This window comes from Dipodomys spectabilis, unplaced genomic scaffold, assembly GCF_019054845.1.
Source record: "Dipodomys spectabilis isolate Male_0828 unplaced genomic scaffold, ASM1905484v1 ptg000264l, whole genome shotgun sequence".
NCBI lineage: Eukaryota > Metazoa > Chordata > Mammalia > Rodentia > Heteromyidae > Dipodomys > Dipodomys spectabilis.
This window is the reverse complement of record NW_024870941.1, coordinates 2,995,597-3,014,791: the sequence shown is the minus strand read 5'-3', so window position 1 is coordinate 3,014,791 and position 19,195 is coordinate 2,995,597. Positions and strand designations below refer to the sequence as shown.

The window sequence follows — 19,195 nt, the reverse complement described above, 5'->3', positions numbered from 1 at the left end:
CAGCTGGGTGGGATCTTGCACTACAGCATGCAAAATGTGGCCTAATTCCCTGTTCCTGGGTCTAGTCGAAGCAAAGTGAAGGTTTGTGACTGTGAAAACTGTAAGGAACACTTGGAGGATGCTAGGTCTATAACATATTAACAAAATCCAAATATATGTGAAATTTTCCCCACATTGCAATCTTTCAAATGTCAGCCTACTCTTGCTGTCTGTTTTTGTTTCTTTAATTTTTAGTTTTTATTGTTATTACAAAGGTGATATACAGAGTCAGGCATATACATAAGTCAGGTAATGAATACATTTCTTTTTCCAGTGACTAGCCACTCCTTCCCTTGCTCTATCCTGGTTTTTCCTTCCTGCCCCCACCCACTAGTTGAATAGGTCATTTTCAACATAGTGTCTAGTGAGTACCATTGCTGCATTTGTTCACCTTTGTCCACTATTTCTGTGACTCCCTCACCCTTCCAAAGACAGATAAACAGAAGAAAAAAAAAAGAAAGAAAAAAGAGAACAAAAACAACAACAAAGTGTAAGTTCTGCCCTGGGTCCTGCAGGCCCAGTGCAGACACCTCCTGACCTGTTGGCTACATTCCCACCCAGTATCTGTGTTACCTAGGTAACTGGCACACCTGGAAGCAGTCACCTCCCGCTCCTGATAGGTCACATTCTGGGCCGCCTCTGGTCACTCCTCCCATCTGACCCTAGGAGGGTCCCAGGCCTAAGGTCACATCACGATCCAGTGTGGCCACACTTTCCCCACCCGGCCACACCCTTTCCCATCCCCGCCTAGTCCTGGCCAAGGGGTGGGTCTCCCCTTTCAGCCAAGCCTCTCCACCAAGCACAGGGAGGGGCAGCAGTTTGGTAAATAAACTTCTTTTCCTGCCTGAATACTGCGTGGTATTCTCTTCATTGGCTAATTAATGAAACCTACCTATTTACAAAGAAAAAACTCTTGTTAGCATTTTCTGGAGTTCATTTTGATAAATGTTATTTTATATGATCAGAGGCACAGACGCATCGCACTTCTGTGCTCCTCCCCTGAGAGCAGACTCCTCCTTTGCTCTCACTGTGTGCGAATGCCTAGAGTCTTCTATGATGTATCATGTCCCAGTATATTTTGGAGAAAACGTGCCATTTGTCTCTCTGATCATGGCCTACTCTTACATGAAAAAAAACTGTCTTAGAAAGCCTTCAAAGTAAACCCAATTCCGGGTGACCCGTATAGACTCAGAACCCCTGTCGTACGTCACACTATACCAACTTGTTCTGTGGTTGTCAAATCCACTGAGCATTTTTGCCAAAGTAAAACAATCATGCAGACAGAGATAGAAATTTGACTATGTTGTATATGCGGTTTATGTAGTGCCTGAGCATACATTTTCATACTTTAGCTATTGCATTATCAAGTATATTGATGTGTCTTAAATAACTTTATAGTGATTAGTTCTTAAAGTCTTTTAAATTATATTTGTTATTATGAACGGAACTGCTCTGAACAGCTTCATAAAAGTCATCTCTTCTACAAGAAGCACTTGATTTCCCCTTCCTGAAATGAAACTCTGGATATGGAGGGAATTAAAAAGCTTATTTTATGTTTTGACCAATTAACATGTTAAAAAGGATAACTATTATTTCATACATTTGCCAATATTTTAAATTTTTCTGTATGTTTACCAATCTAGTAGAAATTTAATTTTATTGTCCTTTTTTTATTCATGTAGGTGTGTTTGTGTGTTTGTGTGTGCGTGTGTGTATGTGTGTGTGTGTGTGTGTGTGTGTGTGTGTGTGTGTGTGTGTGTGTGTATCCTGGGACCCCTTAAACTGAGAACTCTGAACCCTGTATGTGGGTGCTACCCTTGAGGTTTTTTGGCTCAAGATTACTGCTGTCCTAATTGAGTCACAGGTCCATTTCTGGCTTTTTGGAGGTTAATTGGAGCTAAGAGTTTCATAGCCTTCTCTATGAAGATTAGCTTGGAACTGAGATACTCAGACCTTAGCCTCCTGAGGAGGTAGGGTTCCAGGCATAAGCCACTAGTACCTCACCACATATATAGTTTTTTGTTGTATTGGTTTTGTTTTTTGTTTTTTGCTGGTCTTAGGCTTGAACTCTAGGTCTGAGCGCTGTCCCTCAGCTTTTTCTGTAGTGCTGAGGAATTGAAGCCAGAGCCTCATGCATGCAAGGCAAGCTCTCTACCACTGAGCCACCTTCCCAGCCCATATCCGTTTTTTTGAAGATGTGAAATTACTGAATCTGGAACATATAAAAGTGCTTGTTTATATAGCTTAGATATGTATTTTTTGATAATTTACATTTTAAAAGAGATGAAATTGTACGTATTTGTGGGATAATGTTCTGCTTTTGTACATGTAAACATTATATAATATTCAAATCAAGGTAAACTTATCTATCTCCTCAAACCATTGTAACATCTTTATGGAAAATACATTCAAAATCCTTTCTTTTAATTTGATTTTTTTAAATATATGTAGTATATTATCACCATCTCTAGTCACCTAACTGCAAGAGCACACCGTGAGTTTTCCCATCAGATTCTTCATAGCCATGAATCAACCCTTCCCCTTTGCTTCCTCTGCTCCATGCTTGCAGCCTCTGGTAGCCACATCCACCGCTCTCCCAACTGGCTCTAAGGAGTACTTCCCCATTCCCTTACATCCCCAGGGCCTGCTCTTGAGTGGTGACCACGGGCAATTACCTCTATTTACATTTGTGACAGGGTCTTACTATGGTAGTAAACTCCTGATCCTCTCCCAAGAGCTAGGATGACAGGGGTGCATCGCCATGCCTCAGTGTTCATCAGTCAGTTCCTAACATGCCCATTTTAGACATGATCTGTTGACTTCCTTACGTGGAAGATACCGACATTGTCTCTCATGCCATCTTTGTGCTTTTGCATTCCACCATGCTGCTTGGCTTCGCAGGTCAGCAATTCGGGCATGCTGTCAATGGCTGGGGGCTCCTCTCTAACCCTTCCTCCTGCCCACCAGAGCAGGTGGTGTTGGAGGACCCCCCCCCTTCCAAGATGGCTTCCGGGTTACTTGCAGGCATGGCTCTTGGCCTGCCTCTAGTCTAGGTCTTGTTTTCTCACACTGTTGCAAGCCTCTGCGGTTGGTTCTGCAGCCGATGGTATAGAAATAGACTTTTCACGTGGCGGTATCATCTTCCGGGGTAGCTTTCCAGGAGTAGGCCTGGGAGACCCGCGCTCCACTACCGCTGGCAGAGGTTGGGAGGTCTTCTGACCTGACTTTAGAAACCTCAGCACTTCACTGTGGCCATGGACTGTTGTTTAGACAAAGTGAGGCACAAGGTGAAAGAGAAGGTAAATAGATCTCTGCTCTGGCAGGAATGGCAGCGTGCACAAGATGCACACGGAGTGCAACCTCAGAGAGCCCCGCATACACACCTAAACATACAGAGTAAGAACAGAATGAGAGCTCTCTCCTGAGCACAGTGCTAGGGTTAAAGAAAGTGATGTCCTAGAGTCAGCATTGGATAATCATATTAGCCTCGTAGGTAACGAAGTAAGCATAGGATGGGCCTGGAAAGCGTTTAAATGTTTTCATTAGTTTATGTTAATTGCATAAAATAATAGGTCCCATCATGACATTTTCATACCTGCGTAGGATGTACTTTGATCTTGTCCACCTCTCATTTCCCTCCTGTTAAAACATCTGTGAAAACAGGGCTGATTGATGTCTTGGTTTTCTATGGAATATTTTCTCTTTTTTTTGTTTAGGTACAAAGTATCAAATATAACTGTGATAAAAAGTTGAAAAAAGAGAGTACACTTTACTCTGAGTCCTACCATCACTATGACTGCTTTTTACTATATTTTGTGTATCTTTCCTTTAACATTGTTGTAGTTATAGCATATAAGCAATGTGGTATCTTCATGTTTCCATTTTCATAAACTGTCTCACTTACGTTATGAGTTCATAACTGTTAGGTTTTTAAAAAGAGGTGATCGAGTAAGAACAGCACCGCACTCGTGGTATTCAGGTAAGGGGGTAGGTTTATTCATCGTTCCGGCTGGTACCAGGCCATGTTGGCCCTCCACGCGGCTGGGAAAGGCCTGGGAAAGAGAGCTGGAAAAGAGAGAGCTGGGAAAGAGAGCTAGGAAAGAGCTGGGAAAGAGAACTGGGAGAAAGAGCTGAGAAAGAGAGAGAGCTGGGAAAGAGATAGCTGGGAAAGAGAGCATCTGGGCCTGGGCTAGACCTTATCTAGGGTATGGGCGGAGAAAGGTGTGGCCACATCAAATTCAGATGTGACCTCAGCGGATGCAGATGTGACCTCTTCCTGGTGTGCCAGTTGCCTAGGTAACGCAGGTACTGGGTGGAGACTTTGCTGCAAGGAGGGTGGGGTCTGCTCACCATCCAGGAGTTGACCTTACAATAACCATCCTTTTTAAGGTTCTTGTAATAGTAAGATGAGAAGATATATTGGAGTTTTCTGGTCCAGTTTTATAAGTGGAGCATGTAGGCATCTCTGTCTATGGATCATTTATTTTATACCATTTAAATATATTTGACATAACTTTACGTTCAATTACAATGGCCACCTGGTGACACTAAAGGAGTTTGATCTAAATTGTCTTATCAGTTCCATTTTTCTGCCTGCTCCATTCTAGTCACATCTGCATGTTCTTCAGTTTTCACCTGAGCCAGCTCACTAGTGTTGCTGTTGACTGGTCTGTTCATTATCCATATACTGCCTTTCCTGCCTTTCTCATTCTTTCCTCTCTCCCCATCTCGCGCTGTCTAACTCCTTCCTTCCATGTGCAGTTCTTAACCTTCTGTCTTATTCCAAGGAGTCTTTTATTTTTAGGATGTGAAATAATATAAAAGCCAATTTCCATGTCTCAGATTACTTAAATATCAATGGGAAAGACAGGTCAGAAACACTCAAACAAAAAAAATTATCCAATATGAAAACTGCAAAAGAAAACCATTCAATATGACAAATGCTGTTCAGAGAAGTAAAATGGGATAATGTATGTTGGAGAATGTCGGATTGTCATGAAAAGAACCAATGCAAAGGCAGCGTCTACCACTTTTCCCTACTACAATGTTACTATGTGTCACTTTTTAATTAATGAATAATTAGTGCAGTGAAGTTTGGAATTATGTGAGGGCCTATTTCTCATCACATTTTTACACATTAGTTTTGCACTCATTAGTGACTTTCCGATCTTGACGTTCTATTGTGAAGGAAGAGCTCTATCTACCTCCTGCCACATTTCATATTACTAATCACTCCTTATATGGATGCCCTATGATACTCATAAGGGGCTCATTGGGTTCTTGTGTCAGAACTGTAAAGCTGTGGTGGCAACTCTGTGGCAGCGTTAGTATGTGATGGACTTTTGTTTTTTTTAATTTATTTTTTGAGCTAGGGCTTGAACTCCGAGCCTTACATTCACTTGACTTTTTCACTCCAAGCTGATGTTCTGCCGCTTGAACCACACTTCCATTCCCAGCTTTTTGCTCATTAATTGGAGATAAAAATCTCATGGGTTTGTCTAACGGGGCTGGTTTTGAACTGTGATCCTCTGATCTCTGCCTCCTGAGTAGCTAGGTTAACAGGTATGAGCCACTAGCACCCAACTGTATTTTTTTGTTTTATTCAATAAAATTTATTGAAATCATAATAAAGTCAGATGATCAAAATGTCCAAGACCTGGCTAATGAAACATTTTCAAGCAGATACTTGTGTTTCAAAATACTCTTGTTATTCTCTGAGCACTTTGTTATCTTGTGGCATGTCAAAATGTTACTGGTATCTCATCTGCAATCCTAGCTATACTCAGGAGACTGAGATCTGAGAGTCAAAGTCCAAAGTTAGCTTCAACAGAAAAGTTTGAGAGACACCAGCTCCAAATTAGCTTAGCAAAAAGCTATGCAGAAGATGTGGCTCAGGTTGTAGAGAACTAGCTGAGCAAGCGAGCTGAGGATGCAGGAGGCCCTGTGTTCAAACCCTGGTACGAGAAAAAAACCACCAAGAACCAACGTTTACTTAAGTTGAATATTTGCAAAACAATGACAGAAAAGCAGAATGTAATCAGGAAGAATAAGGAAGGGGGTGTGTGCAGAAGTTTGAAGGTAGAGCTAGGTTGTCTGCCTGGACTGACTCTCTAGGTGCTGAAGACTAGACAATCGGCCAGGACAGCCACCCAAGGATGCCACTAGCAGGAAAAATGGCCTTGTACTGAACCAAGCCTATGGAGGTTACCATGTAATCCAGGTGGACTCTTCCTCAACTCAGTAAGAACAGAGATTGGTGTGTGTCCTTCTGTCCGAAGAGTACCATAAGCTGGTCTCTTGCTAATAGCTAATATTTACTGACTCTTAGTGCCAGGCACTAAGCTAAGAACTTTCCATGAGTCATCTTCCATTATCTCTGCAATGACTCCTGCTCATGATGTGATTGAATGCTGTTGTAATCCTATAGATGGAGAGGCTAAGGCTTATAACTCTAAGTTCATATTTTCCAGGATGACACAGAGGTAGGACTCATGTTGTCTAATTCCAAAGTTGGACCTCTCCCCACCAAGATCCCATAGAATATATGGAAGGGAGTTATTTCAAATTCAAGTTGGAATTCAAGTTTTCATCACATCTTACTTTGTGTGTAATGAGGGTAGCTCGATCAGATTTACTCTGAAACTCTGCTTATGTGTCTCCCATGTTTTCTCTATTCCTCAGAGTGTCAGAACTTGTTAGTTTCCATCCTGATTGATATCTTTGATTTAGCTCTTTGTGGCTTTGGAGCCATTGTCTCTCTTATAGGTGACTTTGCAAGCATTGTTTTGCATATATCATTTTTTAACATTAGTTTCAGGAAATGCCTTTTCTTTGGGGGCCATCACATTTCACACCCACATTCCTGCCATCACGTTCCATGCTGAAAAGTGTCCTAACTATCAAGTGAAGTCCTATCCATCTCTGGAGGTAGGAGTTTTGTTTCTAATGTGACTCCCACCCTAGGAAGCAGTTTATCCTTGATATCTGTGACCAAATCCAAGTACTACCAGCCTACCTCCTGCACACATGAGCAGGAAATGTGATTGTCCCTGAAAGGAAGTGGTTAAAAACATAAGGGAGTGAAAAGTGAGAAAGAATGAAATTTTTGAGTGGAGATTTTTGAAAAACCACTTTTTGAAAGCAATACAAGTAATCAGCAGACCAAAATGATTACATCTCCTGCATATATGATTTGCTATTACATACATTTATTTATCATTGTGAGTTTTCTTTTTCTCAACAGGATGTGAAGTGCTGACAAAACTTGACCTGACCGTGAATTTCATTGGGGATCTGAGCAGCATTAAAACCCTGAAGCACAACATCCACCTGAAGGAGCTCTTCCTCATGGGGAATCCCTGTGCTGACTTTGACGGCTACAGACAGTTTGTGGTGGCCACCCTACAGCAGCTGAAGGTATCACTAACATAAAACACAGAAAGGCAAAATGAGTGACCATAATAGTCACAGCTCTGTCATGGGCTGTGTTGCTTCAGAGAGTAGAAGATTCACAAGAGTTGAAGTTCATTCCTTGTCATCTAGACCTTAATATTACTCAATAGCTTATTTAAAAAATAAGTTACAAACATCCAAACATGTAGAACTGAATCTCTTCCTTCCTTCCTTCCTTCCTTCTTTCCTACCTTCCTTCCTTCCTTCCTTTCTTTTTTCTTTCTTTCTTTTTTTTTTTTTTGTTGGTCATGGGGCTTGAACTCTGGGTCTGGGTGCTGTCCCTCAGTTCTTCAGCTCAAGGCTAGCACTCTACCACTAGAGCCACAGCACCACTTCTGGTTTTCTGAGTGGTTTATCGGAGATAAGAGTCTCACACCTTTCTTGCTCAGGCTGGCTTTGAACCACGATCCTCAGATCTCAGCCTCCTGAGTAGCTAAGATTACAGTCATGAGCCACTGGCACCAGGCTGAATCTCTTTCTTAATTAGTTCTGATAATCATTTTGAAGCACCTTCTTCATAACTTATTAATCATTATTAGTTGCAAAGCCTAGAGTTTTAGACACAGCTACACTTAATTCCTGTATTGCATAATCTTAAACTACTCCTGTAATTTTTTATTACATTTTCTTAACTCACTGTTTGATGTTAGTGGTTCTCAAGAGTTTGGCGTGCAGGTGAATGCTTAGGGAGATTTTGAAAACCATGTGTCATCCCAAAGGTTTCTGAGTCAGGTGTGACTTGGGGCATTTCTCACCGACAGTTGGGTGATATGGATGATGCTGATCTAGAAAGCTCCTCTGAGAACCACTACTCTGTATGGCTTCCAGGGAGAACCAGGCAGCCTGTCTTTCCTTCTCTCCCACCAAAATAGCATAGACTTCCCTATCACGTAAGATCGTTGAGGTTTCCCTCACACTTCAAGCAAGTGATGAGTTCCGTAGCAGCAGGCCCGGCTGGGCGTCCTCTGAGCTGACTCTCCCTGGAGATGTGTCACTTGTCAGGCTTGTAGGCTCAGTCTCTAAGCCCGAGAGACCGCCTCCCAACACTCTCAGGTGCTAGTCACTAGATCCACGCGGCTTTTGCCTTTACTTCTTTTTTTCTGATTTTATTGTTGTTTTTTTAATTATGTTTAAGTAGTTTTACAAAAACCTTTCGCTTCAACAGGTCAGTTTATAAATGCAAAGGATCTTGATCAACGTTGCTGCTCCATCATTCTCTCTCATCTTTTACTTGTACTTCTGACCACCCAACTGTACATGAGGATTCTTACAACCCCTTTCTCAGGTTCCATTAATTTCCTGGAGTAGCTCGCAGAACTCTGGGAACCACTCATTTTTGCCAGTGTATTATAGTGGGTATTTGAAAGGATTTGAAGAGCTGCATGGTGTGTCTGGGGGGGCTTCCACACTCTCTCTTGGTGTGCCAGCCTAGAGGAACCTTTTCCTACAGGGTTTTTAGTGGCACAGAGGTTCTTGGAACTGTCCTTTTCTGAAGCCCTCATAGCATAGGATTTATAGCATAGCACGGTGAAGAAACCCAGAAAGGCCTATTGAGACTCTCCAACCTTCTTTTCCTCCGGGGTGTAAGGAAGGAAGGAGGGCCCGGTCCTCTTGAATGCAGACGGGAACCTACTGACAGACAAGATAGGCCAGAGAATGTCTCCATGGCCACCTATTCTAGGCAGTGAGTTTCTGTGACCTGCCTTGTGGTAGGAAACCATGGTAGAAAACCCAAAAGCTACAGTATCACAGTAATCCCACCGTATCCCCCAAATGTTTAGAACTTCAGAAGCATACAGCATACAGCAGAGAAAATTTAAGAATTGGGGTTAGTTTTCATAAAATGTAGTTTCATCCTTCTGTAAAGAAATGCTTGATTTCTTTGCAATTTATGTTCCCATGCTAAGGTTGCAGGTATGAAAGTATCATCTGGAAGCAAGGTCAGGTGTATACACAGACGGTGTAGAGGGTCTCTATGATGCCCCAAGTGTATGCATAGAGCCAGTAAGGTGTGTTCTGAGGCAAAGCTGTCACTGGGACTCACAGAATGTACACCCTTGTTTGAGCTGATACATGCTGCAAGCAGAACAGGTCAGGTTTGACTCTACATGTATCTGACCCTAAGCCTCTGTTCTCCACGTTAATGGGAACATTGGATCAAATCTTTTAGAAAGACTACATCCAATTAGCTGCTAGAAGGGGCATCAGTGGCTTTCTGTAAAAAGTACTTCAAATAGATTGATCCACTTTACAATCTTAATTACAATTGTGATCTAGCTACAGAATTGTGTTAAAAGATGTACTCACTCCCTAGGACTGTTACAACAAAGCAGAAACTTAAAGACATTGATTCCCTCATAATTCTGAGGACTGAGAGTATAGCTCAAGTGGCAGAGCATGTTCCTAGTATGTGTGAGGCCCTGAGTTCAAACCCCAGTACCATGAGGGAGAAGGGGAAGAAGGACATGATTTTTTTCATAGTTGTAGAGGCCAGAGGTTCAAGGTCAATGTGTTTGCAGGGCGTGTTCCTCTCAGGGCTGTGCAGACCATTTGACTCACCCTCTCTCCTTGGCTTGCAGAGATATAGCACTGATCTCCACCTTTGCCATTACCTATCATTCTCTTGGGTGGCCATCTTTTTCCATGATGTTCTTTTGGTTCTAGCACTAATTATGTGTTAGGGTGTCACTGTAATATGTTTCAATGGATCACACATATGACGAGTCTGTTTCCAAGTAAAGCCAAATGTGGAGGTAATGGAGGTTAGAACTTCAACCGCTGACAAATTTCCAAAGCCAGAAGTGTGTTGGGTTTACACTTCCCCCTAACTCTATTCTGACACTTCTCACTTCTTTTATATCTAGGACCTCTGTAATCCTAATAAGGATCGTCCTGGTCATTCACCATCCTCAATTAGACCTGCAAAGTCCTTTTGGCCACCTGAGATCATATTCACTGGGAAGGGAATATGGATATTATTGGGGAATCTGTCTACCACATCCTTCTAAATACTTTACCTCTATATAGAATAATGATAGACAAACAAATAGGCCTCTTTATATGGGTGGCTTTAACATTTCAGATTTCCGTTGATGTTTTCTATTTTAACTTGGAAAAAGTATCCTACAAGTACAAAGGGCAAACACGAATTATACTGATTAATAGCTGTACACTGCGTGTTGTCAAGGTTGGAAACAGGCTCTTCAGAATCCAACGTTCTTTTTCTAGGGAGCATTTGGAAAATGTATTTTGAAGCTAGTAGTTTATTTCAGTTTCAACATTCAGCATCATGAGCAGTTATAAAACCAATACAACCTGTTTTGAGAGTTTTGATATAAGCCTTACTTATTATTGTCAGTAAAGGTACTTTGTAAACTATTTTAATTGTGTTAAATAAGCATTGCCCAATGTTTCTGCTACAACCCATTAATTGCTTTCTTTCTAATTATCTTATTACCATGATTCAGTATTTCTAAGTTGAAAATATTCCAATCCATGCCAACTTGGGACTGACTTGCACTGCTATGCTTGAATGATGATATTATGTGTATTGTTTTATTTTTTCAATTTAAGTGGTTGGATGGTAAAGAAATAGAGCGCTCAGAAAGGATTCTAGCATTGCAGGACTATCCAGCAGTTGAACAACAAATCAGAGAGCAGGAAAGAGCTTACATCCTCAAAAGAGCCAAAGAGAAAAAAGAGGCACAGAGGAAACTTGAGGAAGAGCCTGAAAAGGAAGACAACAAACAGAGATGCAGTCCTGGCTTTGATGGGCGTTGGTACACAGACATCCCTCCTGCTCTGTATGTAAAGCAGTTTACCTTCTACTCAGCTTTTACTACAACAGCAAGCTGTGTACTCTTCCCATGGTGTTGTCGCTTATATTCTGGGATATCACATATCCTGGGGTATCTATTTGAAGAATAAAATATGGTGAAAGTGTGTGTGTGTGTGTGTGTGTGTGTGTGTTGCATGTGCAGGTGTATGCAGGCAAAAGAGTTCTTTTTGTTGTCAACATTACAAAGAGGATTTATTTCCTTAGGAAAAAATGCTTCTTATGTGAGCTCTTACCTGTAATCCTAGCTAGTCAGAAGATGGACACAGGAAAAACACAGTTCCAGGACAGTCAGAGCAAAATGTTTAAGAGACCTCTATCTTAACTGAAAAAGTTGGACTCTCGCTGCCATTCCAAGTGCAGTGGGGAAGAGTTAGTAGAAGGATCATGGTCTAGACCTTCCTGAGCAAAAAGGAAGAGTCTAGCTCAAAAATAAGTGAGCAAAAAGGACTGGAGGTATAGTTCAAGCAGTAAAGCATCTGCCTAGCACATGCAAAGCTATGAGTTCAAGCCCAGTACCACGGCCCCCCCATCAAAAGAGAGAAGAAAAACTTCAAACTAACAACTTAATTTGCATCTAAAATTACTTCAGCTAAATCTCCATAAAGCATGCACAAGAAAGATGCGTTAACAGGTGCACTTTGATTTATGAAGTAGGAATATTTTAGAAAAATGAAATGAAATCACATGATTATAAAGCGAATAATTCTGATTGCATCACAAAACATCTCTTTTGCAAGTTATATAGCAAATACATTTTAAATGTGATTAATAGCCCTCTAATTGGCCTTTTGTATGAATCTGAATTTTTTATACTGTTTATTGTAAGTGAATCACAACTATAGTCAGTTGAGTTTATTCCATATAATGAAAGCTTTAAATATTTAGATAACAATCTTTTCAAAAAGAGAAAAAAATAATTACAAAACACTTCAGACATGCATAAATGTTTAAAAATAAGTAGGCAATTATTTCACCACCCATATATAATAAATAATAACTATTTGTATGTTTGTTTGGGACCTTTGAAAAATAAGAAATAACATATCATTAAGAGAACAGAAGCTTTCTGAATACTCCTTCATCCTGTTCCTTCCTTTATACCCGATGGTGTCTGTCCTTCTGAAGCCGCTGTGGAGCTGTCATATGGTCCACACAGTTGATTTTTATTTTCTCTAGAATGGGAGTGAGTCCCATCCAGCCCCTGGCACACATAAGGGCTGAGAAATTGTTTTTACGTGATGGGACAGACACATATATTTTCATATGCTTCTCAGCAGTGCCTGTGGCTGTCTACTTGCATTGGTAATTTTGTATGTCCCTCTAATACTATTGTAAATATCCAAATGGAGCTTGGCAGAAAAAGGTTCCCCAGTCCTCCTACAAGTTACTGTAAATCTTGGTGTTTGATGGAAGATGGTCTCATTTTTTTCAGTCATCTTAGTTATCCATTGATCCTACTCTTTTATATGGAAGTCAAGGCTGCTCCTCTTCTAAGAAGAAACAGCACAGATTCATAGGCTGCCAAAAAGGGAGATGAGAATGTTAATTTAAACAGAAGCAGGTGGATCTTGCTTCCATTTTGGAGAAAGGAGCAGCCTGGAATGGAAGCATCAGAAAAGAGGATGCTACTAGGAATAGGTTACACTGTACCCATTTCGCATGAATGACCTGTGCCTGTATCCTAGGCCAAGGCTACATTGTAGTAGAAGGAGCCAGGCTTGAGCAAGTGTAAGAGGGGCCCTGCCTACGAAGGTGGCAGCAATGAGACTGTGGGGTGGAAATCAATGCAAGAAGCTAGTGAGTTATCACAAAAGGACGAGTCAGGTACTGACCACAGCAACACAAAGCTATGTGATTTAAGCTTTCTTGCAGTGTCTTTACGAATGGCACAGGGGCTCACAAGAAGAGAAGCCAGCTCTGGCACTGGCTCCAGAAGTGGCAGCAGCAGTGAAACTGTAGCAGCAGTGGTCATCTCCTTTTCTTCTTCCCACTGGCCAGGAGCCAGGAGAAGGTGAAGAGGCTCAAGAGGGTGGGGCACTGAGAGAGAGAGGAAGAGATGCACCCTGAGGGAAGGAACAAGCCAGTCACCACCCAGTCTTGAACTGAGCCGAAAGAGACTCTCAGGAAAGGAGGGAAGGGCTTATTCTTAGTCAGAAATCTAAAACTTTATTTGAGCTGGAGCCTTTTTTTTGGTGGGGGCGGGGTTGGTCGTGGGGCTTGAACTCTAGGCCTGGGAGCAGTCCCTGAGCTCTTCAGCTCAAGTCTAGTGCTCTACCACTCGAGCCACAGTACCACTTTCTGCTTATCTGGTGCTGAGGAATGGAACCCAGGGTCTCATGCATGTGAGGCAAGCACTCTTCCACTGAGCCACCTTCCTAGCCTTTTATATCCTGGAAGTGGGGTTTTGTCTGTTGATGAAAGTGCCTAGAGTGGGATATCGGATCATGAATGGGAAGAAGGTTCTAAGAGAGTGCTTTTGAAGAGGATTTTTGTTTATTTCCTAATTAGCGCACTCTACTTCATCAGCCAGATGAGGTGGCATGCTTGCTGAGGCTGGGTGGTCTCCCTGCCTGCTCATTATGTCAGAACTTCCTGCAAAATACTGTAAGGATACCCAGGATATTAAAGAGTATTCTATGGGAGCCCAGGAATCTGAACTTTTATAAAGTTCCCCAGATAATTCACACCAGCTAGGCTTAGGCAGCCTTAATTCAAATACTGCCATGTTTTGACAATAGAGGATGAGAGCCTGCCCCAACTTTACTCAGGTAGACTCTCAGAGACATTTTATCAGTCAAAACTAAGTAATCATGATATTGTGAGGCAAAGAAGAAATATTAAAGATAAAACCCATGAACCCATTCTTGGGCTTATATGTTCTTTGTCTGTTGGTTTTGCCAGCCCATCTGCTACTGAGAGCCAAGGTCATGTCCAGGCACCCGAAATGCAAGAAGAACAAAACAACACACAGAAATCAGACGAAACTGAAGACGACCTGGCATTCTGGAACAAACCATCCGTGTTTACGCCTGAATCTCGATTGGAAACTCTTAGACATGTAGAAAAGCAACGGAAAGCTCAAGAGAAATCAAGGTATCCCATTTTCCTACTGAAAGAAGGCAGCACTCTCTTGTAGGCTATATTTTTTATTTTTTAAATGTTTTATTTATTTGTTTATTTATTATTAGGACTTGAGCTCGGGGCCCTGAGCTTTCATTTGTATTTTCCACTCAAGGCCAGCATGCTACTGCTTGAGCTACACCTGTACTCCATGGTTTTTGCTAGTAAATTGGAAATAAAAATCTATGGGCTTTACTGCTTGAGCTGTCTTTGACCTACAATCCTTGGATCTCAGCCTTCTGAGTAGTTAGGATTGTAGAAGTAAGCCAACAGCACCTGCCATGGGCTATATTTTCATAATTGTGCATCTTTTGACATAATATCTGTGTGTCACCATTGTTAAACATCACACAAGTATAGCACTTTTCATTAATATCAAAGTATTATCTATAAAGATTTGTTTGCGTGATTAGTTTTTTAACCATTTTATATTGTTTAGCAATCATTGTTCTGGGTTACAAATACCACTTGTCATGGGACAATGAAAAAGGTCATTTAATGGGGTGAAAAGTTCCATCTGAATCTGTTCTATTCATTTTCAAACTGAAGAATTAAAGTTAGTTTCATTAAGCACTTTTATTTTTATCATAGAATTATCTTGGACATTTACTAGTATAATGTCAGTTTTGAAGTATTTACATATAATTTGATGAGTTGTTAGAAGCTAGGATACTATTATTTTCTGGGTGTTTCTTTTTTTTTTTTTGGGGTCCAGTCGTGGGCCTGAACTCTGGGCCTGGGCGCTGTCCCTAAGCTCTTCAGCTCAAGGCTAGCGCTCTACCACTTGAGCCACAGCGCCACTTCCGGCTTTTGTGGTGCTGAGGAATCGAACCCAGGGCCTCAAGCATGCAAGGAAAGTGCTCTACCACTGAGCCACCTTCCCAGCCCACCTGGGTGTTTCTTTTAAATACATGTCCTTATATCATTCTATCTCCTGTCTCTGCTTAATATAGTCTGGTAAAATATATCACTCACAGGAATATTTGTAATTTATGAGATTGAGAATATGATCGATTAGCTCAGAAATACAGTAATCTGCATGGCAATGAGGTGGATCAAGTATAATACATCTCCCTGTAGAAAGATTATCAAAATATCTAGTGCTTCCATAAATTTTACTTTGTTTTGTAGGAAGATAGAGAGGTACAGCAATCAGAATCAACCTTTTATCCAGAATTCTTGTTTGTGAAACATGGCCATTTGCATATGGAGAGGCAGCCATTGCTTAGAAAACTGTAGAATGACAGCAGAAAGTGAGTTTTTTATGTCTTGATGCTGTCTTGTGCCCTCTATATGAGCTTGACAAGTACCTATAAAAAAACACATAGTTTCTACTTAATACATTACTTAAAACTATCTTTATAAAACTTAACTAGCTATTTGGACACTAGTGATCATGTTTGTGATCCTAGTTACTTAGGAGGCTGCTATCTAGAGGAGTGAGGTTCCAAGTAAGACCAGGCATAAAATTCCACAGAGTTCCAGGTCCAAAATGACCAGCCCAAAAGCAGGGCTAGAAGAGTGACCCAAGTGATAGAGCACCAACTGAGTAAGTATGCTTGGAAAGCTTAAGGCTCTGAGTTCAAACCCCAGTAATGGCAAAAACAAAAGCAAAATAAAACAACAAAAAATTTGACTGGTATATAGACAAGATCTAAAGGATAAGATAGATGACTTTGTATAGATGGTTGAATTGTAAAAAGCATGTTCTTTTAATTGAGACTTTTGTGGCCATTAAGTATATATTTTTCAAGCTTCCATTGTTCCACATCCTTTCATTTCTCTCCTATGTTCATGTTTAGTATGATGAGGGTTCACGGGCTTGAGTTGATACCACCAAAGTTTTTTTCTCCCTCTGTAATTGTGAAAAGCCTCTCTGCAGAAGATGTAGGACTTGTGGAAATGTTGTTATTAATGTGGGCTGGGGTGTGGGGAACGAGCTCTCCCAGCATGTTTAAAGACCTGATTTGATCCCCAGCACTGCAAAAAGAAACAAAAAGTGGACTCTATTCATTGTTAGCAAATGAATCACCCAACACTTTTCTTGATTGGTAGGTAAAGAACAAAAACATTTTGAATCAATGTAAGATATCTCCTAGTGTGAATGTACCAAACTGGATATAATCATATGTTCATTGACAGACATTTGCATTTCTGGGTTTCACTACTATAAATGATGCTGTGAGCAATCTTTTTACATAGTCCCTTATGTACTAGTATTTTTATTTCTACAGAATAGATTCTCCTTGGTATTTTAAAAATTATAATTTTAGCTAAAGCAGAAGCTCTCTACACAAATGGAGAATTGACAGTTATCTGGGTAAATCATGCATAAAATAGATTCATTTAAATATTCATGGGTATTTCATGAAAAGGAGTTTTCTTCCCCCATTCAAATCTGGCAGATTGTCTTGGTCACATTTTTGCTTTATAGTTCTAGATACGACCATATCAAAAACTAGCTTTAGTTTTTTTTGCATTTAGGTTTATTTTAACAGCATACTTAATAGTACAAGAGATTTCATTGTGATAATTTCATAGATGCATACAGTCTTCTGGCTTGACTTTTTTAATCCCCAGCAGAGAATTAAAGGAATTGATTTCCTAAGTCAGTTGTTGGTACAGTCACAAATGTCTGATTAATTGTTCTTAAACTGTTTCGTAAAGATCTATGCATAACTTTTATATTCTCATGGTTTCTTTTCCTCTTCCCAACTGCCTATACCCCTTCATGCTCATTCAGTGACAAAAGGAAGACAGTGAAACCGCCCCGGACTTTGGTCACTGAAGATGGGAAGGCCCTGAATGTCAATGCACCCAAGTACGTGAGGAGGCCATGTGGGGAGGTAGTGGCCATGCGGCGGGCACGGCGTGCCTTCTGTGTTAGGCCGGCTCTGTAAGGAACATATTGACCGCCCTGAAAGAGTTTGACAAATCTAATAGTAATGTCACTTTGTTCATGCGTGAGAGCCAAACATGATGTTTTCAAGCGCATACTTCCCTTGGCATCTAGGAAGCCATCCTGACATATGGAAAGCTTAGCTATTTATGTCTTCCATGAAACTTTGGACCATGCACAATTTTATGCCTGAAAATTGCTACTGCATTATTGTTGTGTTTATGAATTTTTCAAGCTCTTCAGTAGCAAGCTGGCTGAGCACACTTAGACATCTCATTTGCATCCACAGTCTCCTCTGGAACACATCTACAGAGCATCTGAAGCTAGGGAAAGACATTGATATGAATATCTCAATGAAGTTAATGAGAGAGGAACACTATTCAGACTGGAAATTCTAAATCAGACAAAACCCTGTGTTAAAGAAAGTAGGCACAAAACAAAACCACATATACTCTAAAATATAGACTAAGTATAAAATCTTTTTCTTTCTTTCTTTTTTCTTGGTTGGTCTACAGCACCACTTCTGGCTTTTTTGGTGGTTGATTTTAATTGGAGATAAGAGTCTCCTGCCTAGGCTGGCTTTGAACCACAATCCTCAGATCTCAACCTCCTGAGCAGCTAGGATTACAAGCGTGAGCCACCAGCAGCTGGTGCTAAGCCTCATAGATTTTATTAGTCAAAATCTCTTTGCTTCTACTTCTCCATTTTCTATATCATCACCAAGATAAAGACACCGTCTAGGGTTGTTTCCAGGCATTATTTCTCTTGCCCAGCTCTAAACTTCTGCCTGAGAGGAAAATGACTTGCCCAGGGTCACATAAGTTTCGGTGGCATGTCTGACTTATGCAGCACAGTTCTAGTGATTTCTGTGATCAGGTCTCTCCCCTAGCCCTCAGCCTTCTCTATCCAACACAGAGGAATGTCAGGCCCAGGGATACAGCAGTGACTATGACAGAAGCCATCTTCATGGATCTTAAAACTTCAGTGTTTAGACTATGTTGGTGGCAGGAGGAAGACTTCTGGAAGTCGACACACCACACTGAACTGCCGCCCCTAAAACCAACCTCCGACCACTCCCCACCTCCCACTGTGATTCACTACTCCCTCCATGGATTGGTCACCCCTCCCCCCCTGCCAAGCCGCCATCCTGCTGAGAATCTCCTCCTCCTGGGCTGGATTCTCTCCCTTCCTCTGGGCCTCTGCCTCTGCCCCCACCCTCGGCAGCTCATCCTTCATTAACAAACCTGTATCCTCACCTCTCTTACAGGTGCCTTTATCTCTGCTCAAGGACTTGGACTAAGGGTCTGCTTCCACCACTGCCCCTCTTCTTCCTCACCAGAGACCACAGGGAGGGTTACAGCCGCAAACCACTTGCAGACTACCTTCTTCCTCTTTCTTCCTCATTTCCTAGCTCTGCCAAGACCCAGGCCTTCTACCTAGATTAGTGCTGCTGAACTTCTCAGCTGAACATCCCTAATGCTCCACACCTGCAGGACACAGGAGACAGCCCACTGTGACTCCCTGCCTCTTCTCCTCCACATCAACCGCGACTTCACAACTCAGGTGCCTGATACACCAGGAGCCTGACCCTCCGCTCCTTGGCCACTTCATTTCTGACCATTTTGTTTCTTCTCCACCCCACCACACAATTCTGTCTTCCGTCCTGGCTTTGCCACCCTCATACTCGGATCCATCTCCCACTGAGCACTATCCCTGCATTCTCAGGATTCACTCAGTCCCAGTCATGGTCCCCAGGCATACATGCATTCATTCATGCTATAGTTTACCTCTTGTTCCCACTCCACCCCAGTAGCCTCACCTTCTCTCCCCGTGCTTTGTTTCTATGC

General features: G+C 41.5%; 1 protein-coding gene across 1 annotated transcript in view; it reads left to right on the top strand.

Annotated features, from left to right (window-relative positions):
- Window positions 1-19,195, top strand: part of Dnaaf11 (dynein axonemal assembly factor 11) — a 77,510-nt gene that overhangs the window by 16,782 nt on the left and 41,533 nt on the right. The window contains exons 4-7 of the mRNA XM_042699971.1: window positions 7,283-7,455; window positions 11,065-11,294; window positions 14,231-14,422; window positions 17,193-17,270. Of these exons, the coding sequence (XP_042555905.1) occupies window positions 7,283-7,455; window positions 11,065-11,294; window positions 14,231-14,422; window positions 17,193-17,270 (673 nt within the window). The remainder of the gene's footprint in view (window positions 1-7,282; window positions 7,456-11,064; window positions 11,295-14,230; window positions 14,423-17,192; window positions 17,271-19,195) is intronic.